Source organism: Lepidochelys kempii, chromosome 7, assembly GCF_965140265.1.
Source record: "Lepidochelys kempii isolate rLepKem1 chromosome 7, rLepKem1.hap2, whole genome shotgun sequence".
NCBI lineage: Eukaryota > Metazoa > Chordata > Testudines > Cheloniidae > Lepidochelys > Lepidochelys kempii.
The window spans coordinates 85,097,734-85,123,549 of record NC_133262.1 but is presented as its reverse complement, the minus strand read 5'-3'; the positions used below and the strand labels follow the sequence as shown (position 1 = coordinate 85,123,549).

Genomic DNA, 25,816 nt, shown 5'->3' with positions numbered 1-25,816 from the left:
GGGCAGAAGGGGAGGGAGGGAAGGAAAGAAATCAGAGAGAGTGAGAGATGGGTGGGAGGAGATATTTGTATACGTAGATGTAGGACCAGATCCTCAGCTGGTGAAAAACAATATATCTCCATTACAGTCAATGGTGTTTCAGCATATGCTTAAGGGCTTTGCTGAAATGGGGTCTCACTGAATGGATGTCATATGCCTGATCATTTTCTTGGGGCTTTTTGGCACACAGAGGAAATCTCTCTCTCACCCCAAAAAAGTTGGAGCTTCTGAAAGGTGCTAACTCCACAGAAATGAAGTCTGAAATCCTTCGTGCACAGAAAATAAGTATGGCACAGTCAGCAGCAGAACATACTTCCATAAACCTCGCTGACAATGTGCCTCAACTCTTGACCAAGAGAGGTCATTTCTACGGATTGAGAGGGTTGTTCATTTACTCCTTCACATCTCTGCTGAGACTGCTAGAATGGGTGTTAACGTGTGTCAAATGAAGTGTTGGCTTTTGTGATCTGGACACCTGTGAACAAAGAAATAGATTAAAACCTCCATTAGATGGCAACAAGGTTCTAACATTACAAACCTGGTCTGGCTTTGACCTGATGACCTAGAAGTAATCTCTGTACACTTTGCTACCAATCCCCTGAGAAATCCAGTTCTCAGCTACTTTGAATTTTGCTAAACTAGTCACCTCAGGCTGGATCTAGGTATTGTGTGTAATATAAAAAAAACTAAGAGAAAACAAAAACTTTTTGTGGTGTGTGTGTTAGGAGATTCATCTCAGAGGTAAAAATGTGGTAAAGAAAATTAAACAAAATAAATACCTGGGGAAAAATAGCACGAATACTGATATTAACATCAATGAAAACCTGGCATATTCCCACCATTACAGACTTTGTTTTGAGTTTCCAGAGTAAGCACGCTTCTCAGTCTCTTGATAAATGACGGAGGGCTGGATTTATCTCATGGATCATAAGTAAATATTCATGAGTCAACTACATAATGTTAGAGATTTCCAAGTAACACTTACCAAATCCTCCTTCCCTCCCCTAGTATTACAGGGAAATCTCTTTATATATATACACAGCTAAATGTTAAAACATTTTCCATAAAATCCTGGGTCTGGATTTGCAATCTAACTGCTTAGTGATGAAATATTTGTGTCCTTCTGGTTGATCCTGGGGTGTGTGTGTGTGTGTGTGTGTGTGTGTGTGTGTGTGTGAAGAAACATGACCTTCAAGTGCTTTGAGAAGGCATCTTATCTTAACATTGCCATAACATGGCCTTCAAGTTGTTTGGCTAACATGGGTGCTCATGCTGTTTCCCCCCAACTCTTGATTTTAGCCTTTGATGATAGCAAAATTCAGACTGTTTGTCTTTTAGGCACCACAACAGTGTTTGTCTTCAACTTAAGTCTATACATGCAATTCTAGTCAACTTCAAAGAAAGCAGATATTATTGGCAAATTATCAAACAGAAGAGAGAAGCATTAAATAAAACAAATTGGAAATTGTCAAGGTTCCTCCCCCACTCTGAACTCTAGGGTACAGATGTGGGGACCTGCATGAAAAACCTCCTAAGCTTATCTTTACCAGCTTAGGTCAAAACTTCCCCAAGGTACAAAATATTCCACCCTTTGTCCTTGGATTGGCCCTACCACCGCCAAACTAATACTGGTTACTGGGGAAGAGCTGTTTGGATACGTCTTTCCCCCCAAAATACTTCCCAAAACCTTGCACCCCACTTCCTGGACAAGGTTTGGTAAAAAGCCTCACCAATTTGCCTAGGTGACTACAGACCCAGATCCTTGGATCTTAAGAACAATGAACAATCCTCCCAACACTTGCACCCCCCCTTTCCTGGGAAATGTTGGATAAAAAGCCTCACCAATTTGCATAGGTGACCACAGACCCAAACCCTTGGATCTGAGAACAATGAAAAAGCATTCAGTTTTCTTACAAGAAGACTTTTAATAAAAATAGAAGTAAATAGAAATAAAGAAATCCCCCCTGTAAAATCAGGATGGTAGATACCTTACAGGGTAATTAGATTCAAAACATAGAGAACCCCTCTAGGCAAAACCTTAAGTTTCCCCCAAAAAGATACACAGACAGAAATAGTTATTCTATTCAGCACAGTTCTTTTGTCAGCCATTTAAAGAAATCATAATCTAACACGTACCTAGCTAGATTACTTACTAAAAGTTCTAAGACTCCATTCCTGGTCTATCCCCGGCAAAGACAGAATATAGACAGACACACCGACCCTTTGTTTCTCTCCCTCCTTCCAGCTTTTGAAAGTATCTTGTCTCCTCATTGGTCATTTTGGTCAGGTGCCAGCGAGGTTACCTTTAGCTTCTTAACCCTTTACAGGTGAGAGGAGCTTTCCCCTGGCCAGGAGGGATTTCAAAGGGGTTTATCCTTCCCTTTATATTTATGACACGCCCCCCAAATCTCAGCTAGGGTGAAACACTGGCTGGGATTTCTTCCTGGAGCTCTAGGAAAAACAGAGTTAATAAGACACATGCATCTCTAAATATACTACCAAGTACATAAAGACTAACAATATTTTCTACATCTCAAGGACGATTTTAACCAGTTGATTCTGGGAAACTTTCACTGGAGAGTGCATCAGCCACTTTGTTAGAAGCTCCTGAGATGTGTTGGATGTCGAAATCAAAATCTTGGAGAGCTAAACTCCACCGAAGAAGTTTTTTGTTAGTTTCTTTGACGGTGTGAAGCCACTTCAGTGCAGCATGGTCGGTTTGCAGGTGGAAACGCCGGCCCAAACATATGGGCGTAGCTTTTCCAGAGCGTAGACAATGGCGTAACATTCTTTTTCAGTGACTGACCAGTTGCTTTCCCTCTCAGACAGTTTTTTGCTGAGAAACACTACAGGGTGGAATTCTTGATCAGGTCCTTTCTGCATTAAAACTGCTCCCACACCACGCTCGGACGCATCTGTGGTTACTAGGAACGGTTTGTCAAAGCCTGGGGCCCTTAGTACAGGGTCAGACATGAGTGTTGCTTTAAGCATGTTAAAGGCCTTCTGACACTTTTCGGTCCACTGAACAGCATTTGGCTGTTTCTTTTTGGTTAGGTCTGTCAGTGGGGCGGCGATTTGGCTGTAGTGCGGTACAAATCGTCTGTAATAACTGGCCAAGCCTAAGAAGGATTGAACCTGTTTCTTTGACTTTGGGACAGGCCACTTTTGGATGGCATCCACTTTGGCCTGTAGGGGGCTGATAGTTCCTTGACCCACCTGGTGTCCAAGGTAAGTCACTCTGTTTAGGCCTATTTGACACTTCTTAGCCTTAACAGTTAGTCCTGCCTCCCTTATGCGCTCAAGGACTTTTTGTAGATGTTCCAGGTGGTCTGCCCAGGAATCCGAAAATATGGCCACATTGTCAAAGTAGGTGACTGCATATTCTCCTAATTCTGCTAGGAGACCATCTACAAGTCTTTGGAAGGTGGCGGGTGCATTTTGCAGCCCGAAAGGGAGTACATTAAATTCATACAGCCCGAGATGTGTGGTGAAGGCTGACCTTTCCTTGGCAGATTCATCTAGCGGTACCTGCCAGTACCCCTTGGTTAAGTCCAAGGTAGAGATGAACTGGGCCCATCCCAGTTTCTCTAATAGTTCATCTGTGCGTGGCATTGGATAGTTGTCTGGGCGAGTTACAGCATTTAGCTTACGGTAGTCCACGCAAAAACGTATTTCCCCATCTGGTTTGGGAACTAGAACCACTGGAGATGCCCATGCACTTTCAGAGGGGCGGATTACACCCATCTGTAACATATCCTGGATCTCCCGTTCTATAGCAGTTTTAGCTTGAGGAGACACCCGGTAAGGTTGGACCCTAATTGGGTGAGCATTACCTGTGTCAATGGAGTGGTATGCCCGTTCAGTCAGTCCTGGGGTGGCTGAGAACGTTGGCGCGTAGCTAGTGCACAGCTCCTGGATCTGCTGTCACTGCATACGCCCAAGGGTCATGGAGAGGTTCACCTCTTCCACACCACCAGCACATTTCCCTTCATAGTAAACACCTTCAGGCCACTCAGCGTCGTCTCCTCCGTGGGCTGTAAACTGACAAACCTTTAATTCTCTGGAATAAAAGGGCTTTAGAGAATTAATATGGTACACCTTAGGCTTTCGGTTGGAGGTGGGGAATGCTATGAGATAATTAACAGCTCCCAGGCACTCCTGGACCGTGAATGGCCCTTCCCACAATGCTTCCATTTTATGGGCCTAGAGTGCCTTTAAGACCATGACCTGGTCCCCTACTTTGAAGGAACGCTCTCTGGCATGTTTATCATACCAGGCTTTTTGCTCTTTTTGAGAATCCTGTAAGTTTTCTTTAGCAAGGGCTAAAGAGGTTCGGAGGGTGTTTTGTAGGTTGGTTACAAAGTCCAGAATGTTAGTTCCTGGAGAAGGTGTAAATCCCTCCCATTGCTGCTTCACCAACTGCAATGCCCCCTTAACCTCATGGCCATATACAAGTTCAAATGGGGAAAACCCTAAACTGGGGTGTGATACAGCTCTGTAGGCAAAGAGCAACTGCTGCAACACTAGGTCCCAATCATTGGAGTGCTCATTTACGAATTTACGTATCATGGCCCCCAAAGTTCCATTAAACTTCTCCACCATGCCATTTGTTTGATGGTGGTAAGGAGTGGCAACCAAGTGATTTACCCCATGAGCTTCCCAAAGGTTTTCCATAGTTTCTGCCAGGAAATTAGTCCCTGCATCTGTGAGGATGTTGGAGGGCCAACCTACCCTGGCAAAAATGTCTGCTAGTGCCTGGCACACACTTTTAGCCCTGGTGTTGCTTAGAGCTACTGCTTCCGGCCATCGGGTGGCAAAATCCATGAAAGTCAGTATGTACTGCTTTCCTCTGGGTGTCTTTTTCGGAAAAGGACCCAGAATATCCACAGCTACTCGCTGAAATGGCACTTCAATGATGGGGAGTGGCTGGAGAGGGGCTTTGACCTGGTCTTGGGGTTTTCCCACTCTTTGGCACACCTCACAAGACCAGACATAGGTAGAAACATCCTTGCCCATTCCCTCCCAGTGGAATGACCCCCCCAAATGGTCTTTGGTCCTGTTCACCCCAGCATGGCCACTAGGGTGATCATGGGCTAAGCTCAAGAGCTTGGCCCGGTATTTAGTTGGAACTACCAACTGCTCTGAGGATGCCAGTCTTCCTGGTGTCCCCCAGAAAGAGTTTCCTTGTATAAAAGTCCTCTTTCTACAACAAACCTGGATCGATTAGAAGAGCTGAGAGGCGGTGGGTTGCTGCGTGCCGCCGTCCAAGCTCTCTGGAGGCTTTCATCTGCTTCCTGTTTGGTCTGGAACTGTTCCCTTGATGTTGGAGACATCAGTTCCTCATGGGATTGAGGACCTAGGCTGGGTCCCTCTGGAAGCGATATAGGGGATGGAGCTGTTTCTGTTGACTGTGAACCGCTCTCTGCTGGTGCACTATGTTGGGATTCAGGCTCCGGCTGAGCCTTTTGTGTAGGGTTATCGGCTGCTGCCAGTTCAGGTTCGGTGGGGCCCTCTGGTGTTGAGGTTGCAAGTACAGGATTCAGTGCTGACACTGGGTCTGGTGTTGGTTGTTTGGCTGGTTCCGGTTCAGGGACTGGTTCCGTCTGGATCTCTGGGACTGGATCCACTACTGCTGTTGCAGACATTGGCCTGGGGTCCGGGTCCATCACCTCTGACCGGGTCCTGATAGAAGTTTCCGGAACAGAGCTAGGCCTCACGGCTTGTTTAGCCTGGCTGCGGGTGACAGTTCCCACCCTCTTGGCCTGCTTCACATGATTGGCCAAGTCTTCCCCCAACAGCATGGGGATGGGATAATCATCATAGACTGCAAAAGTCCACGTTCCTGACCAGCCCTTGTACTGGACAGGCAACTTGGCTGTAGGCAAATTGAAAGAGTTGGACTTGAAGGGTTGAATCGTCACTTGGATCTCTGGGTTGATTAAATTGGGGTCCACTAAGGAAGCATGGATAGCTGACACTTGTGCTCCGGTGTCCCTCCACGCGGTGACTTTCTTCCCGCCCACACTCACAGTTTCCCTCCGCTCCAAGGGTATCTGGGAGGTATCTGGGCCTGCGGACCTCTGGTGTGATTCCAGTGCAATGAACTGTAATCTGTTGGGGTTCTTGGGGCAGTTGGCCTTTACATGCCCCAGCTCGTTACATTTAAAACATCGTCCAGCTGACGGGTCACTGGGGCGAGGTGGGTTGCTGGAGAATGGGGTGGTGGGACGATAAGGGGTCTGGAGGGTTCTTTGGGAGGTAGGTGGGGCCTTGGGCGGCCCCCAGTAATAGGGTGTGGTCTGGGGTTGTCCCTTCTGGTCTCCGCTCCAACTGCGACCAGTTTTCTTCTTCTCTGCCACCTCCACCCATCTGGCTCCAATTTCTCCTGCCTCGATTACAGTTTTGGGTTTCCCATCTAGGATGTATCTTTCTATTTCCTCAGGAACACCCTCTAAGAATTGTTCCATTTGCATTATGAAGGGCAAATTTACTGGAGATTCAACACTTGCTCCTGATATCCAGGCATCCCAATGTTTCACAATGTGGTAGGCATGTCGGGTAAATGACACGTCTGGTTTCCACCTTAGGGCTCTGAACCTCCGACGAGACTGCTCGGGTGTTATCCCCATTCTGATTCTCGCCTTGGATTTAAACAGTTCATACTTGTTCATGTGTTCTTTAGGCATTTCAGCTGCCACCTCAGCTAAGGGTCCACTGAGCTGCGGCCTCAGCTCTACCATGTATTGGTCAGTAGAGATGTTGTACCCAAGGCAGGCCCTTTTGAAGTTTTCTAGGAAGGCCTCAGTATCATCGCCTGCCTTGTAGGTGGGGAACTTTCTGGGATGGGAAGTGGTACTTGGAGAAGGATTGCTAGGGTTTGTTGGGATATTCTGCTGAGCCTTTATCTTCTCTATCTCCTCCACATACTTCCTCTCCTTTCCTTCTCCTCCAGTTCTTTGTCCCTTGCTTCCATAGCTCTCCTGTGAGCAGCCGCTTGGTGGTGTTCTGCCTCTTTCGTTGCCTCTCTCGCTGCCTCCCTTTCTTGTTCCTTCTCCTCCTCCTTCAGCCGCATGAGTTCTATCTGTCTTTCATGTTCCCTTTGTCTTTCCTCAGCCTGAAATTTGGCTAATTCCAGCTGTAGTCGAGCCGTGGATTTTGTCATTCTAACCTCTCTGTTTTTAACTAACTTTACACCCGAGGTTTAGAAATAAACAAACAAAACTTGGCTGTAAAATTTTGCTGTGCTGGAATAGAATACCTATTCTCTGATAGTGATTGTCAGCCTACAGAAAAAGACAATTCCCTTGTCTCTGCTCTGGGCCCAAATCAAAGCAAAAAACCTACAACTACTTGGAAATCTGCTTACCAGCAGCCCAAAGGAAAAAAAAAATTACTTTTTAAACTTGTGCTCCTTGTAAATAATCAAAATCCTAAAAAAAAACCCCTGCCACTTTTGTCTCCAGGCAAATGGGTAGAACACCCCCCCCCCCCATTTACTTTTAGGGAAAAAAAAACTCTGGGTTGGAAGACTGTGAATTTCCCTGCAGGAGTTAAGTACCCTGCCTCCAGGCAAAGAAAACCTGCAATTCACAAAGATAATCCCCTTTTGTCTCTGCTTGGCCACAAAGCAGAGAAAAACAAGCTGCTTTCACTTTCAGCTGCTTTGTGGACTTCCTTTCCAAAGGAAAAATTTTTTTTCCTTTTTTAAAATCTGTATTTCTAGTTCAAAAAATCTCAACTGGATCTCAGAATGATTTCAGGTTAATCCCACCACTCTGCCACCATGTCAAGGTTCCTCCCCCACTCTGAACTCTAGAGTACAGATGTGGGGACCTGCATGAAAAACCTCCTAAGCTTATCTTTACCAGCTTAGGTCAAAACTTCCCCAAGGTACAAAATATTCCACCCTTTGTCCTTGGATTGGCCGCTACCACCACCAAACTAATACTGGTTCCTGGGGAAGAGCTGTTTGGACACGTCTTTCCCCCCAAAATACTTCCCAAAACCTTGCACCCCACTTCTTGGACAAGATTTGGTAAAAAGCCTCACCAATTTGCCTAGGTGACTACAGACCCAGACCCTTGGATCTTAAGAACAATGAACAATCCTCCCAACACTTGCACCCCCCCTTTCCTGGGAAATGTTGGATAAAAAGCCTCACCAATTTGCATAGGTGACCACAGACCCAAACCCTTGGATCTGAGAACAACGAAAAAGTATTCAGTTTTCTTACAAGAAGACTTTTAATAAAAATAGAAGTAAATAGAAATAAAGAAATCCCCCTTGTAAAATCAGGATGGTAATTACAGGGTAATTAGATTCAAAACAAAAAGAAAAGGAGTACTTGTGGCACCTTAGAGACTAACCAATGTATTTGAGCATGAGCTTTCGTGAGCTACAGCTCACTTCATCGGATGCATACCGTGGAAACTGCAGAGGACATTATATACACAGAGACCATGAAACAATACCTCCTCCCACCCCACTCTCCTGCTGGTAATAGCTTATCTAAAGTGATCATCAAGTAGATTCAAAACATAGAGAACCCCTCTAGGCAAAACCTTAAGTTTCCCCCAAAAAGATACACAGACAGAAATAGTTATTCTATTCAGTACAGTTCTTTTGTCAGCCATTTAAAGAAATCATAATCTAACACGTACCTAGCTAGATTACTTACTAAAAGTTCTAAGACTCCATTCCTGGTCTATCCCCGGCAAAGACAGAATATAGACAGACACACCGACCCTTTGTTTCTCTCCCTCCTTCCAGCTTTTGAAAGTATCTTGTCTCCTCATTGGTCATTTTGGTCAGGTGCCAGCGAGGTTACCTTTAGCTTCTTAACCCTTTACAGGTGAGAGGAGCTTTCCCCTGGCCAGGAGGGATTTCAAAGGGGTTTACCCTTCCCTTTATATTTATGACAGAAATAAACTCACCAAATATGATAGCAAACACCACTAGACAGCCACCATGCTTGCATTATATTGTATGACATTGTTACCCCTATGGCATAGCCTTGGCCGTCTCTCACTCACTTTTCATCAACCCATGCCCACAAGAAGATGTCAGTGTCTGAACTTGTTAGCTGCAAGCCATGTGCCCAGGAAGGTGTCAGGACTGAGCTCACCACAACCCCTCTTTCTTATAGCTGGTTTGCAAAGTTTTAAGTCACATGCTAACATTTGGATATTGCATTACCCCAGACTAAATGGAGGATAGCAAACCAGTTTGAATCCAGTTGGAAAGGCTCCTGCTGTGTCCAGAGCCCAAGCTATGCAGGAACATTAGGCAATATGCTATTCAAGTATCCTGTCCAACATTGCATGCTTAGCCGTAAGTCTTAATCATTCTCAGATAGGGTCTCTGAGATGGGCCAGTGTTTGCATGTTACTGGGTTTTCTCTTCTAGACAAACAGCAACAAGCGTAAAGTGATCTCCCATCCTTGAAGGCAAACAGCTTATGGAGAGACACATTTCATAGACTCAGACTCTGCATTGGTCTTAGGGTTTGGGTCATGTTTAAAGTCTGCAGTTCATATTGAATGGGCTCTATCTCCTGTAGTCTCTCACAAATGCCATTGTTATGGTTTATTCCAGGGGAGCAGCACCAAAGAGTATTTCCTTCAAAGGACTTTGCAGAGCCTTGAGCGCTATTTCTACTTGATTGCTTTCAACTACTACCTTCATGAACAGGTGAGTGTTCTCCCCATTCTCCTTGTGAAGCCTGCCCCTATGCCCCCTCACCCCAGTACTTCATTTCAGCAGCTCTACTGGGGGTGGAAACAAACATGTATGCTGATGGGCTGGATGCTGGAAAGCCCAGCTTCTGCCACTTTCCAGACATTGATTTTGCCCTCCTCATGGTGTCTTCAGATGCTCTTGGTTTTATGTTTGGAGGTATAGTTCTAATGGACTACTATGAGTAAAATCCAGTTAGGAGCTGGGGTAATGGTAATGGAGGCCCAAGCCCCTCTCCCACTATATACTGTGTGTATGGTACATGACGTTCCCTGAGAAAACAGTCCCCTTTTGTCTCCCCGAGGAAGGAACCCCAGGTACCAAGTGGTGACTCAGTGAACTGTTATATCAGCTTTTCACCTGTGGAGCATGGAATCAAATCTTGGCAATTTTCAAGTGAAATTGGTTTGAAAACCTTTACTTTGTCTCTTATTTGTCCACATCACAAAACCACTGGAGAGTATGGTATCACTATGAGCCTGAGGCTTTGGACTGGAATAGGAAGGCGAATATCAGGGTCAGGTTGTGCGAAGCTCTGAAATGGGATTTTTGAAAAAGCAGTGAGCTTTCAACCCTTTTCTGAACTGCTTGTAAGGATTGCCCTGTAAGGTTGCTGTTCCTGCAAGATGTATGTGTAGTACAGTGCTTGCATTTATCTGTTCCTGAACAAAGCATCTCTCTGTCTCTCTCTCCCTGATAGTACCCCTTGGCCTTTGCCCTCAACTTCAGCAGATGGAGGTGTGGGCACCCAGAGCTTTACAGGCTGCAGATGAACATGAACCTGTCAGAGCTCACAGTGACGGGGGAACTGATAACAAAGGGGACACGAGTGCTAGTGAGTGAGCTCCTTAAATCTTCTTGCAGATCCCATCCTTTTCAGGGCACGGGTAATACAGTAGGCATGTGAGGCTTATTTCAGCCTCTCTAGAGCCACATACAGTATATCAGAGCCAAACACTCTTCGGGGGGGAAAAAAAAAACCAACCATGCTTCCATAAGCTTACAGTGAAAATTCACTCTGATGGGGCCAAACCGGAGCCCTTGAGCCCTATGTGCCCCTCAGCATTGGAGTGTTTGAAATCTCGAGCCTGTCTCTGTGACTTCGATCCCATCCTGACCCTTGTGTCAGACGTGCACATTGCAGTGCCCTGGGCAGCGTTTGAAGGGGAGTGGGAGTCTCTTGGTGGAGGTGGTTGTTTTACCATTCAGTGCCACTCTGACCTGGGGAGTGACCAGCTGGGAGAGTCTGTCTGGGAAGACCTGTGATGGCAAAGGTGCCAGCTGAACCAAGAGAGTGGAAATGTGGCTTTCATCTAAGTTGTGGCTCCAGCTTACTCTGATTTTGTTCTGCTGCAGGTGGTGGATGAGCGTTTCTCCCCAGATGTGCTCAGCACCGTCAAGGAAATGAGGGTAGCTAACTTCCGGAGGGTCCCCAAGATGCCTGTGTATGGGATGGCACAACCCAACTCCAAGGTAAGAATGCAGCGTGGTGGAGATTCTGGCACAGGGGGAGGTGACCAGAGTGCAGGACTGAAACCTTCTGGGTTGTGCCCAGTGCAGGTCAGTTTGAAACATGTATGTTCTGGGGGGGGGTTCATTTTGTTTCCATTTCCCATAGGCCATTGGAAGTGTGCTAAGCTACCTAACTGATGCAAAGAGGAAGTACTCCCACATCACATGGATAAACCTCCGTGAAGAAGTGGTGCTGGAAGGGAATGAACAAATCTACACCCTCCGGGAACCCGGGAACCTGGAACAACAGATTACGGTGCCTGTTACATCACCTGAACAACTAGAGGTGAACACTCAGCACCTTCTTCACCTTCTGCCTTTCCTGTTCTTGGTGGTAGTCTCCACTGCTACTAGAGGGCTTAATGCAGTGAAGCAGGCACTAGGAAATGTCTTGGTGCTATTTTGGTCCTGTAACATTTTGCGCAAGCAGCTTGTATTGCTTTATTTTCATTGGCATATATGTAACTGCTTTGTGGTTACAAAGCAAATACTACATGGTAGTAATACTTGAGTAACTACCACAGATTCTCTAAGCCAAGGCAGGTGAGGGGATATCTTTTATTGGACCAGCCTCTGTTGGTGAGAGAGACAAGCTTTGGAGCTTACACAGAGCTCTTCTTCAGGTCTGGGAAACTAAGGCCAGGTCTACACTGCAAATCTATATCGGTATAACTACATCACTCAAGGTTGTGAAAAATCCATGCCCAGGAGTGACGTAGTTATTATGAACGATCTCCCGGTGTAGTCAGCGCTATGTTGACAGGAGGGCTTCTCCCCTCGACATAGCTTCCACCTCTCGGGAGGTGAATTAACTATGTTGAAGGGAGGAGCTCTCCCATCAGCGGAAGAGTGTCTTTACTTAATCTCTACAGTGGCACAGCTGCATGGGTGTGTAGACCTGCCCTCACTCAGGCCTTGTCTACACTACCAAGTTTTGTCGCCAGAAATTGCCTTTTGGAGACAAAACAGTGAGAGCATACACACCACAATGCGATTTCGTTGGGAAAAATGCCCAGTTTCTGCGACAAAAAACTTCTACCCCTATGAGAGACATTTTTTTTCTTTTCCCCCCTCCCTTTATTTTGGACAAAGAGCCAGTGTAGACGCCACAGTTTGTTTTGTCGACAGAACTGGCTTCTCCCAGTGTCTCACAATGCCTGCCCTGATCGTTCTGCTCAGCGTTTTGATCTCTGCTGCCTTGCAGGCGTGCACCCCTCCCCTTTCAAAGCTCCAGGAAATATCTGACAGCTGAGTGTGTTGCTCCCTTTGGGGGACAAAGAGGAAATCATTGGAATGCTCCTGTTCTGCCCAGCACTAGGAACACAGTGGCAGGCAGACTGCTGTTGTGGGATGGGGGTGGGGCTGAGGAGAGCCTGCTGGGCTGCTTTGACATTCCTCAGCACAGAGAGCTCACAGAGCTACTCACGATGCCGCTCCCAGCAGCTGAGGAGGCTGAGGGAATCCCAAGATGCGCAGCGATCAGCTCCACCTTCCCACAGCACTGGACTGTGGGATACATACCCACAGCGCATTGCTCACACTGTCAGTGATGGTGCCCCCAATCTGGACATGATCTGTCGACAGAGGGAGCAAGTGTGAACACCCTTTGGCGATTTTTGTTTTGTCGACTTTTGGGTGTTGACAAAGTTTTGTTGACAAAACTTGGTAGTGTAGACAAGGCCTCAGTGTCGCTGCTAAATACAAGATTTGAACAGATTGTTTAGCATAAGTAGGTAACACATTTCAAGGGTGCTTAAAGGGCCACTTCATCTTGAATGGTCCCTTGAAATATGTGTTAACCACTTATGCTAAACAATCTGTTCAAATCTTGTATTTAGCAGCCACACTTGTGAGTTAGGTTATATCTACAATGTGCACCTTGCAACGGCGTAGCTATGCCACTGCAGCCGCACCAGTGTAAGGTGTGCAGTGTAGCTGCTCTTTGTTGCCGGGAGAGAACAACAACAATGTCCTGGCAACAAAATAAAACCACCCTCAAAGAGGGGTGGTAGCTGCGTCGACGTGAGACCGCTCCTGCTGATGAAGCACGGTCCACACTGGCGGTCTTTGTCGTTAAAACTTCTGTCATTCAGGGGCTGTTTTTTCACACCCCTGAGTGGCACTTTCGTCATTAAAACTGTTGTCAGTGTAAACAAAGTCTCAGTTTCCCAGACTTGAAGAGCTCTGTGTAAGTGCGAAAGTGTGTGTCTCTCTCTCTCCAACAGAAGTTGGTCCAATAAAAGATACATTACCTCATCCACATTGTCTCTCTAATATCCTGGGACTGACACAGCTACAACACTGCATATAACACAAATTTAGTAATTACTGTGTAACACGCTATGTTCTCAGGATACATCACAGTATTATTCTAATGAAGAATATAAGAAAAAGAGAGAGTTGATTTTGTTACTGCATAGTGCACGTATAAACTCAATATTTAAAATATAATTTTGTACGGAGTGGTTATTTTTCCCCTCTCAAATTGCTGTACCATGGCGGGGGGAGCAGGAGGAGGGAAGAACAAGTTTTCAGTTTGCTAATAAATAAGTCAAAATACCACCAGCCTTAATGTATACCAAGCTGAAGATGGCAAGTGACCATGAGCAAATGAGATTTACATTGACGTACTGGACACTGCATTTAAAGATATCCCATCCATATGCTTCACAGCAGGGCATGGACCTGTGAGCCACATCAGTCCCCCTCTTCCTCTCACCCCGTTCCCAGCTGGTCACCTACCTGGGTTGCTGCTTATCACCCACCCCAGGGTGTTGTGCAATTGGCACAGAGAATTTCAATTTCTGGATACCGACCAAAGGTTTTTCATCTTTCTCGATTCTTTTCTTTTTTTCTTTTTTCCTTTCTGCCTTTCTGCTCACCCGTCCCACTCTCTCTCTTTTCATGTTGGCAAGTAAGAGAAAGGAGGAAGGAAACCAGTCTCATGACAAATACAGTTTTGTGTGGCGTAACATATTTTATATCAGCTGTAACCCTGGGCGTTGTGGCTTTGATACAAAAAGCGCAGTTGTAATAAAATTATTAGTAAATGTTTATACAGCACCTTAAATGTATATAATATTTTACAGAATGTGGAATAAAACTCAGCTCCAACCTGGAGAGTTTATAGGGTGGCTTGTAAGAGCATGTAAATAATACAGTTAGGCAAAGGAGAACAGAGATGTTCTTGGCTGGGTCTTGAAAAGGGATAGCCAGGACAACTTAGAGGAGAAGGGTGGCCCCATCACAGCGGTCAGATTGTGTGGTGGGACGTGTGGAGAAGGGAGTGTGGAGAGACTAGATTCCTGAGTTAGGCAAGCCCATGCGGGGTTTTAAAATCAGGATGGCAATTTTAACAGGATCTTGAAATGAATGAAGAGTCAGTGGAGGTGTACAAGCAAGGGGGAGATGTGGTTTTGTTTCTTTGTACAAAACAGAAGGTGGGCAGTAGCATTTTGAACATGTGGGAGCTTGAAGAGTTGGAACTTGGGTCGGCCATACAGAACTTGAAGGGAGTTGTCAGGCAACAATGAAGATGTGGATCAGGATTTCAAGAGAGGCAGAAGCTGTGTACGAGTGATGTTGCAGAAGAGATTATGGGCACATTTGTACCCCTGGGAGATGAGAGGAAAAGGGGTCAGTCCTTGACTCCTTTTCCTCTCAAGAGATTAAGGACAGTAAAAAAAAACCCTGAAAGGTCAGAGTCAAGGTGGGCGATAGAAGCATGTGAATTTGTGTTTGTCTGGGCATCTTAGATGATTAACAAAGTATCATACATTCCTACCTCATTGGCAGAGTCTTTGGGAGAGGTCTAGACCAGGGTTGTTGTAGATCTGTCTAAGGCATATTAGCAGAGCTGTGTGTGTTAAGTTTCCAAACTGTGGTTTTGCACTATGCCTGGCATTAGTTCCTCGCTTCCCTGAGTCCTAAGTTCACCTACAAATTTATGGGGAAATAAAAATTTCCTTTTAGGGTGAAAAAGGAAGAAAGATTCTGAAAACTTATGTTAAGTGTCCATACAGTAAAGGAGTCTTGTTCAGTTTCTTTGTCTCTCCCCTGCAGAAATTAGAGTCTACCTTGAAGAATGACGTGCTAAAGTCCCAGAAGTGGCTGGAGGTGTATCTGGAACAGGAGAAGCAGATGAAGATGTTTAAGAGTTGCCTGACCACACAGGAGATACTTAATCAGCACAAGAGCACATGCCAGGGGCTGGTCTACAAACGAATCCCAATCCCAGACTTTTGTGCTCCCAAGGAGCAGGTAATGGAGGAGCTAGAAGCTATTCCTTAGTTTCAACATCAAAACTCCCCTGAAGGGGCCATGGTGAATGCCTTCAGTGAGGATCTCCTGAAGACATTCTACCCCACCACTTTCAAAAGGTGGTGCGTGGGTAGGTCAGCTCTTCTCTCTCCCTTCCCCTCCCAATTTATGATATCTTTCTCCCTATGACCAAACTGATATTCCGCTTCCTTCCCAGTTTGACTTTCTCTTCTGGTTTCCCCCCTCCAAATTGATGTTCTCTCTTCTTTTTGCCCTAAATTGTCTGTCTGTCTGTCTCTCACTTCCTCTTCCATTTCGCCCTGCAGTTGCTTTCCTCTCTTCTGGCTCCTCCCTTTCCCTCACCTTAAGGCACTGCAGACTCTTTCCCTAGAGGATTGCGGAGCTGATGCTGTGCTAGGTGTATGGTTGCTGAATCTGACTGCTCCATTTTCTTTCTTTCCCTGTGTTTGTACTCCAGAGAAGTGGATGAGGCAAGTTACCAGTCTACTGTCTGTTCACCATTGTGGTCCTCAGTGCCTGGTGGCTGACATTGCTTTTGAAAAAACAAAGGCAGCATGATTGCAATCCCTAGCATGATGTCTGGTACTGTAACTCTGGGACAATCCTGGCCAGAATGAGATGCTCTGCAGCCCTGGGTTGTGTTTACTGCTTGCGTTCCTGCACAGTTTTATAGACTTGTGAAGAGGAGATTTGGTGTGTGCTCCTCTAGGGAAGCTGTGCAGTTGCTTACAATTGCTGAATCCTCTCCAGTACACCAGAGACACCTCCTAGTCTAAGAGTCACTGATCCGTATTCTAGTCATTTGGCCCATGCGGGGATCTCGGATGCTTTTGTCCATGAAATTTCATTTCTTTAGTTTTACAGGTCTGAACGCATTTATATAAGCATTGATAGAATCAGGATCACTTTTCAGTCATGTTTATTGTAAGTGTGTTATTGCCATCTGCTGGTCTCAACCTGCAATTATAGATTTGCACCTACAGTTGTTAATCTCAGACTTTCCTTTGCATTTCTGTTTATCCTAAACATCTTATGTCAATGCAAAAGAAATTAAGAGAACTGTAATTAGCATTATCCTAGAGAGATTTCCTATTTGCATTTTCACTAGAGTGAAAACGGATCACCTTGGGATAGCCACAGAGAGATGCGTATTTCTTTACAGCTGCAGAAACTGAGGGATTTAAGATCAGTTAGTCTGGATTTGGTATAATCACACACTATTCTTCCTTGGGAGGAGAAACTTCAAGACCTACAGAAACACTGTAATGTAGATGGTGCCTTATACCCTGGTGATAGACCCATTAGGAGTACCTGAGAAAGACGGGGAACAGCTGCTTTTCAACACCTCAGGGGAAAAAAGTTGGCCAATCACAGGTTGTGCAGGTGAATGCTGCTGGTTCGCAACATATCACGGTGTAGGATTAAATGGAGGTCTCACAGAGACTCAGTGATATCCCTCTTAAATCTGGACTAGAGTATTCAAGTTCCACATTAGGAGTAAGGATCTTCCCTAACTGCTGTCACTGCAGTGCATTGTGCTGCCATTCAGATACAAGTTAAAGATGCCATGGCACTTTCTGCAAGAAATAGGGGGTTACACCTTTGCTTAGGCCAATATTCCCTCTCTGGTATGGCTGAGTATGAGCAACTGCTGAATGCATCAAAGTCTGTGGCATTTTCACACACAGTCACTGTAGTCCCAGTGTGTATCTTCTTGCTTTGTAGCACCCTTTGGGTTACCTGGAAAGTAAAAGGCACTACAGAAAGCCAGATACAGTTCTATTAATCCATGGAGGGGGTGGGGGGATGACAGAATCCATGAGTCACACCAAGCAGGGAAAGTCTGTATTTAATTCTTTTTGTTGTTCATTTTCAGGATATAGATCGGCTGTTGGACGCAATGAAGAGCGCGCTAGCTGAGGACTCTCACACGGCCTTTGTGTTCAACTGCCATAGTGGCAGAGGGAGAACCACCACAGCCATGGTTATTGCTGTCCTCACGCTCTGGCATTTCAATGTAGGTATTAGCCCAGGGATGGGCCTCTTGTTCTAAGGAGGGTTTAGAACAAAGGAAGCTCCGAGGAATGAATCCCTAAACACCAAACCCTAGCCTTGTGAGCAATGAAAGAGGGCTGTGCTGGAACCTCAGTAGGAGCCTTAGGGCTTGGCCACACTTGCAAGTTAGAGCACATGAAAGCAGTCCCAGGTGCCCTAACTCACGACCCGTCCACACTGGCAAGCCACTTAGAGCGCCTGCACTCTGCAGCTGGAGCGCTTCTGGTAATCCACCTCCGCAAGAAGCATCACGCTTGCTGCGCCTCGGCTGAAATGCCCCAGCGTCAGTGTGAACGAGGTGTTGCATTACTGCGCTCTGATTGGCCTCCGGAAACATCCCATAATCCCCTTAAATCAAGTGGCCACTTTTGTCATTGTTTTGAATTTGGCTGCAGGAATGCGGATATGCCCTTTCAAAGCTCTGTTTCTGATAGCCGGCATGCTTATCTGCGCCGGGACAAAGCAGCCATTTGTGTGGAATGCTGCTTGCTATGACTGAACTTACAAGACAACACGCTGACACACTCTCAGTTCCCCAAAAGCCCGCTCTCCTTTCCCTCACATACACACAACACACTCCCTGTCACACTCCACCCCACCCCCCATTTGAAAAGCACGTTGCAGCCACTTGCACGCTGGGATAGCTACCACAATGCACGGCTCTCTGTGGCATTGCAAGAGTTGCTAATGTGACCACGCCCGTGCGCTTGAATCGGACAGTGTGGACACACTGCAGCGCTTTCCCTACTGCACTCTCCAAGGGCTGGTTTAACTCCCAGTGCTCTACATCTGCAAGTGTAGCCATGCCCATAGAGTGGAATAAGGCCTCTAATAAGGTTGTTTAAACTACATTGCTGCTGAGCAAACCAAAGAGTTTTCATTTTTGCTGTGAGTGTGGCCACTTTAAGTGATGGAACAGATTATCCACCAATTCCTGCTTCATTACATCACTTCCAGATCTGACAAGTCTGTTTCCTTGAGCTGTACACTGCTGGGGCTAGTCTGGGGCATGTCCTAGTAGTGGAGCTGGAGGTTGTCAGCTGCATGAGCAGTGTCACCAAGGAGTTCTGCTGCAGCTTGCAATGTTAGCGGGGTTTTTTTCCAATGAGAAATGTGGATCAGTGTTTTTAAATGACCTTGGGTGTGGCTTTGAATTGTGGAAACATCTCCCTGTTATGAGCAACTGCTGTGTGCATTAAAGTCTGTGGCATTTTCTCACAGTCACTGCACTCCCAGTGTGTATCTTCTTGATTTGTAGCACTCTTTGGATTACAAGGACATCTCCCTGTTATTAATCCTTTCTTAGATGTAGCCAGCAAAGAAGTTTAAGAACAACAGCTAGTAGGACATTGTTGTTGTTATTTTTGGCAATTCTTCAGCACCTTCCATCAAAGGCATTGTACTGTGCTTTGTAAACATTAAGGAATTAAGTCACGTTCACCTCATGAAGTAGTCTCTTTTTACAGAGCAGGAAACTGAGGCACAAAAGTTCAGTGACTTGTCCAAAGTAACTCAACAAGTCTGGGGCAAACCTGGGACAAAGGGCATATGGGGAGCGGCTAGTGGTTTGTCATCAGACATAAAAGTCGGGAAACTTGGCCCTTTATTCTTGATACTTCGAATGACTGCATGGGCAAGTCATTTAACTGCTGTTCCTCAGTGTCACGTTCTGTTAAAAGAAATAAAAAAGGCATAAATAAGTGCTTTGAGAGCTATGGGTGAAAAAAGCTACATATTACAAAGTATTATTTGTAGAGCCCATGCCTCCTGGTGCGCAGTTCTTCCCTTAGACCACTGTATTCCCACATACGGTATTGTTAAGTGGATCAGGAGTTCACGCAGGAAACTATTGTGTGTGAAAAGAACAAGGAGTACTTGTGGCACCTTAGAGACTAACAAATGTATTTGAGCATAAGCTTTCGTGAGCAAAAACGCATTTTGTAATTGGATAGGTTTTTAACTGCTCAGCTTGGCTTGGCCTCTTTTTGCTGCAGGGCATCCCTGAGATGAGTGAGGATGAAATTGTGAGTGTGCCTGATGCCAAGTACACCAAAGGGGAATTTGAGGTGAGTCCTTCTCCTATATTAATCTGCCTTTATTTCAGGGTGTCTTGTGAAATCTCCAGGGGCTGCTCATGTCCTGTTCCTTCAAACAGCCTCAGCATTTCAGCTCCTTCATTCAGGAACTGAATTTCCCATTAAGTGATGTGGTCTGTGTTTGGGATTCTGAAGCAGCCAGACTGGAGTCTGTTCACACTATGGTTAAAACTCTGATAATAACAACCCGGTTCAAGTGTGGGTCCAGGCATTTGGGGGCTTTTCTGGGTCTCTGACACTGGGGTTAGTATGCTCATGGTTCGTATTTGGAGATAGTGTGGTTTTTAAAGCAGCAAAAAACCTATGTGCAGAACAAGGCAAGGGGATGATGATGGCCTGTTAAAGATTAACCATTAGGCTGGTCTCAGGAGGTGCTAAATGTCTGTTTCCATCAGCAATATCAAAGCAGAGACCAGGTGTTAGTCTACAGGAGCCATGTCTAAAGAGCCCTCCATTTGTCTATCAGCTGCAGACAATCTGAGTATCAGATAAAATAGCTAGAATAATAAAGTTTTTTTTTTTAAATAGGGCTCTCTCCCCACACCCCACCAGAGAGTAAATGTTAACCAGCTGAGTTTGAGCCTCATTGACCCTCCCTCATCTGCTGATGATGGTATATGATTGATTATGCCCTATTTTATTAACCCCAGCCTCTACTGTTTTCCCATTGTGACATCACTCTGTTCTGTCCATTTTTATTTTCCAAAGGCAACAAACATTTCACCGAAGTGTCTGGCATTGTGCTTCTGAAAGAGGCTTATGAATACCACAGCACATGTGGCAGTTATATTAGTGTGTCACCTTGGCAAGTCCGCCTTCTGGCTGGTGACCTGCAGGTGTGTAGTACTATAATGGCATCTGCTTATAGTGAAGTCAGATTAAGTTTCCATTGATCATGAAGTAAAATGAAAGACCCTGATGGTTCCAGGGCAATTTCAATTCTGGTCATATTGAAATTTTCCTGGGGGAAACAACAACTTGATAATCCTACTTTTATTTTTTACAGTATAATAAAGAGAACTCTGTTGTTGTATCCTGAACTAAAAATGACTCCAAACCCAAAATATAATTATTACCAAATTTATGTCAAGCCCACAAGCTGTTGCTGCTCCTGTTCTGAAGCCATATCAAAGTAGCTGGTTTTGAGACTGAATTGGATGAGAAATGTTTGGGGTTTTTTAACAGAAAGAGAAACTCTTGAAATGTGTCCTAGCATCTTCAAGGTTCTGCTTGATTGAATCAAGAAACTGAGGTGGCCATGTGTGTTGAGGGAAGAAGAGTGGTCTGTTGGTTAGTCACTGGGCCAGGACCTGGGTTCAATTTCCTGCTTTGCCACAGACTTCCTAGGTGATCTTGGACAAGCACAGAATCTCTCTGTGAGGTCTGCAAAATGGGGGTGATAGTCGAAGATTTTAAGGCCAGAAGAGACAATTAGGTCATCCAATCTGACCACCTGTATAACACAGGCCCTAGATTCTACCCAGTTACCACTGTCCTGCTGGTAATAGCTTATCTAAAGTGATCATCAAGTTGGGCCATTTCCAGCACAAATCCAGGTTTTCTCACCCTCCACCCCCCCACACACAAACTCACTCTCCTGCTGGTAATAGCAGGATAGTGAGTTTGTGTGTGTGGTTTTTGGAGGGGGGTGAGGGGGTGAGAGAACCTGGATTTGCACAGGAAAGGGCCCACCTTGATTATTATTATTCAGTAAACTGAACCCAATAACTGTTTGACCAAACATATCCTCCAGAAGGGCATCCAGGCTTGATTTGGGGAGAGAGAGAATCCACCCTTCTCTTGGAGATTGGGTAGTAGGTCCCTACCTTACAAGGGTGTGAGGAAGAGAAATATGTTAGACAGAGAGGTGCTCAGATTCTATGGTAATGAGAGCCATATAAGTATCTAGGATAGACAGATAATTTGTATCAACTGTCTGATAAGCTCTGAGGGGTTGTAGCCAGTCAGAGTTCATGGATCTACATGCTATGCAGTCACTGTATAGATGAGAGTCAGACATGGCTGTTTGGCAATATGCTCTGTCTGTGTTGTTGTAGCAGTTTATTAGCATTAATTCCATCCTAATAGCACATACTGTTTAAAATTCCAGTTGAATTGAGGGGGAGCAGGTCTGTCCGTCAGTGACTCTGAAAGGAATGGAGGACTTGTGGCACCTTAGAGACTAACCAATTTATTAGAGCATAAGCTTTCGTGAGCTACAGCTCACTTCTTCAGATCTGAAGAAGTGAGCTGTAGCTCACGAAAGCTTATGCTCTAATAAATTGGTTAGTCTCTAAGGTGCCACAAGTCCTCCTTTTCTTTTTGCGAATACAGACTAACACGGCTGTTACTCTGAAATCTGAAAGGAATGAGTATGTAATCAGCACTTTGGGTTTCAGGGCAGAGGTGATAATTACTATGCTATTAGATAATAGATAAATAGTCTTTGTTCCTTAGGTGTTTTCAGGAGTCTCTTTCGGTGGGGAGTCAGTGAAGACCCACGATGATGTCACTCCCCTGCCTTATATAGCTTTTACATCTGGCAGGAATCCTTTGTTTCAAAGCTTGGTTCCCATGCCAGTTAGTGGAAAAATACTGATATTCCAAGATGGAGACCGGCACCAGATGACTTGGTCACATGTCCTTGTAGTGTCATGCCAATATTACTTGGAGGCTGTTTGTAGGGTTCTCAGGAAGGCTCCCCAGGTGGGAGATAAGCTTCTCCTAGGGCCTCTTGTTTTCCTAATGGCCCTTCCGCATCCAGCTATTCAGAATGAAAGCATCGGGTCTAGTGGGTGTTCCTCAAGTTTAAACACATATTTGTAATACAGATACACAGTCAATATTCCTAACTTCCAATACAAAAATTATACTTGCATACAAAGAGGATAATCATATTCAGCAATTCATAACCTTTCCAGTGACATCCCACAGGACCTATCTTACAGTAAACACATCATAACTATGTCATAATCATATAATAATCTCTCTCTGAAAAATATGGGGTCGCAACAGGCTCCTCCAGATTTAGAGAGTGCAGTCCATCTTGTCTAAAGCTTTTCAGGGGCAAGCAGTGTGTGGGAGTGGGGAATATAGTGAGGAAGCCCCAGTATTGGACTGGGGGAGATAACCAGCCTTGGTTTAACTAGGTGTTTATGCTAATGGGAGCTTAGTAAGGCAGAGCAGCTGTGTTGGGGACAGATTTTCTCCTACACTAAGATATGCTCGAGGTGGGTGTGGGTGCGTGTGTGTTGTCAGAGTGCCAGTTGTGGATCCCTAATTTCTCTGTTCTGCACAGCTCCAGCTATGGTCTTGGCAAGAGCAGCCTGTACATCAGCTGGCAGTGCCAACCAAATGAGAATTGATGGAGTGCATTGAGGCTCTTGCCCACTGCATATGTTCTACACAAGCGTTAGGAGGGAGTGATGATCAAAGGGTGGTTTCAGAGTAACAGCCGTGTTAGTCTGTATTCGCAAAAAGAAAAGGAGTACTTGTGGCACCTTAGAGACTAACCAATTTATTTGAGCATGAGCTTTCGTGAGCTACAGCTCACTTCATCGGATGCATACCGTGGATACTGCAGCAGACTTTATATACACACAGAGATCATGAGACAATACCTCCTCCCACCCCACTATCCTGCTGGTAATAGCTTATCTAAAGTGATCATCAAGTTGGGCCATTTCCAGCACAAATCCAGGTTTTCTCACCCTCCACCCCCCCACACACAAACTCACTCTCCTGCTGGTAATAGCAGGATAGTGAGTTTGTGTGTGTGGTTTTTGGAGGGGGGTGAGGGGGTGAGAGAACCTGGATTTGTGCAGGAAAGGGCCCACCTTGATTATCATGCACATTGTGTAGAGAGTTGTCACTTTGGATGGGCTATTACCAGCAGGAGAGTGAGTTTGTGTGTGGGGGGGTGGAGGGTGAGAAAACCTGGATTTGTGCTGGAAATGGCCCAACTTGATGATCACTTTAGATAAGCTATTACCAGTAGGACAGTGGGGTGGGAGGAGGTACTGTCTCATGATCTCTGTGTGTATATAAAGTCTGCTGCAGTATCCACGGTATGCACCCGATGAAGTGAGCTGTAGCTCACGAAAGCTCATGATCAAAGGGTGCTGTGCTAGCTTGACACCAGCTGAGAGCTCCCAGCCCTCCCCTCTCTCTCATCCCACCCCAAAGGAATTCTGAGTTGGCCACTAGGTGGCCTCTTTGGTCTGCTTGTAAGGAACAAAGGGGCCAGACTGTGGGCAAGAATCTGGCCTTAAGTGCTTTCGGGGTGGTGGTGATTATTTGTATTACTGTAGTGCCTAGAAGCCCCGGTCATGGACTTTGCTGTACAAGGCTCTGTACAAACACATAACAAAATGGTGGTCCCTGTCCCAAAGATCTTACAATCTATGTTTAATACAAGAGACAATAGGTGGCTGCAAGTGGATAGATTGGGGCGCACAATCTGGAATAGTCCCGTCTATTTTGTGCTCCTCAAAGTGTGTAGGTTTTGGAATGAAGTCGGTTACTACTCTCATACTCCAGGTGGTGATGAAGGTGGTGCAGCTTTTACCAGAGGGGCACAGAATGAAGAAGGAGGTAGATATGGCCCTGGATACTGTGAGTGAGACCATGACACCTATGCACTATCACCTGAGAGAAATCATCATATGCACCTACAGACAGGTGAGTGCGACAGTCATGCTTCCGAGATTAACTCTCTTCATTCCATATTTATTTTTTCACCCTCCTGTAAATGACCAAGTGGAAAGTGCAGGCACTGTGATTAATGGCCTAGATATCTGCCTAGTTTCGTGTGGTATTTATATTACAGGACACTCCTGAGTCCTATTGTGCTTGGTGCTGTAGAAACACACACAAAGGCATGGTCTCTGCTGCAAAAGGTTTCTTAATATAGCATTGTGGCTTCTTCAAGAGCCTGTGGGTATGTCTATAGTACCCGCCGGATCAGCGGGCAGCAATCAATCCAGCGGGGGTAAATTGATGCGATAAATCGACCCCCAAGCGCTCTCCCGTCGACTCCTGTACTCCACCGGAGCAAGAGGCGCAGGCAGAGTCGACGGGGGAGCGTCAGCAGTCGATTCACTGCAGTGAAGACACCACGGTGAGTAGATCTAAGTACGTCGACTTCATTGCGTAACTTAGATCGATTCCCCCCCCCCACCCCCACCCCCAGTGTAGACCAGGCCTTTAGTGTCCTGTCAGAATGCTGTTTTGTTGCTTATTTATTACAGCGAAGCTTTTCGGTGCGTTACTAGAGAGATCTCTGCACCTCCTTCAGCTGTGACATGCTGGCACCCCAACTCTCTGCTTTTCATTTTTCTTCAGTGGCCAAAGCGGTGTCGTAAAAGCTGCTACGATAGTACTATCACTTTTCGGCCCAGACTCCGAGATGGTGCTGTAACTCTGACCAGTGTCTGTTTATTGTCTTATGGGTGAATATTTGAAAAAGAAAATCTGCTTTCAAAACACAATGCTTATGCAGATGGTTTAAACCTTATTCCCTGTGCTAGTTTGTTATTCATTGCAGTAATCTCTAAAAGTATGTCTCTTAAGCACTTGCTAAGGATGGTATTCCTGCACTGTTCCCAAGTATCACAACCTCTAGCAGAGCATTTCATTTTTACAATGTGTATTGTATGTTTCAGTGGTAGCATGGGTTTGATCATGGAGGGAGATGGTGGGCAAAGGAAGTTTGAACCAAACCCTAATGAAAAGCAAAAGGATGGCTTCCAGAGATATTTGGTAAATGAGAAGGACTGATAGGTGTACATATCACTCCAGGCATAATGGGACAGGTTGGCTTTTGATCACAAGTTCATTGATTTTTTGGGGGGCAGATTAAATCAGTTGTTGCATGGTACTGATTGCGTTCAAGACAAAAAGGGCACTTCCTGCTTTCACCCAGCAGGTGGCAAAGGTGCTCTTTACTGTCTCTATTCTGGTAATAGAGTTATGGTCACTTATTCATTTTATTCTTGAAGTGGAATAACTTGTCTTTTAATGTGGGGTGGTCTGGGTGGGGAGAAAGGGGGACTGTGTGAGGGGGGAGGGTACCCAGGAGTTTCCCAATACCTGTAGGA

The 25,816-nt window shown here is 45.5% G+C and overlaps 1 protein-coding gene across 5 annotated transcripts in view; it reads left to right on the top strand.

Annotated features, from left to right (window-relative positions):
- The window catches only part of PALD1 (phosphatase domain containing paladin 1), a 193,048-nt gene that overhangs the window by 91,882 nt on the left and 75,350 nt on the right, over positions 1–25,816 (top strand). For all 5 annotated transcript variants that reach the window (XM_073353587.1, XM_073353590.1, XM_073353589.1 and 2 more), the window contains 8 exons: positions 9,634–9,729; positions 10,475–10,609; positions 11,131–11,247; positions 11,393–11,572; positions 15,349–15,546; positions 17,444–17,584; positions 19,617–19,688; positions 24,258–24,398. In XM_073353587.1, the coding sequence (XP_073209688.1) occupies positions 9,634–9,729; positions 10,475–10,609; positions 11,131–11,247; positions 11,393–11,572; positions 15,349–15,546; positions 17,444–17,584; positions 19,617–19,688; positions 24,258–24,398 (1,080 nt within the window). The remainder of the gene's footprint in view (positions 1–9,633; positions 9,730–10,474; positions 10,610–11,130; positions 11,248–11,392; positions 11,573–15,348; positions 15,547–17,443; positions 17,585–19,616; positions 19,689–24,257; positions 24,399–25,816) is intronic.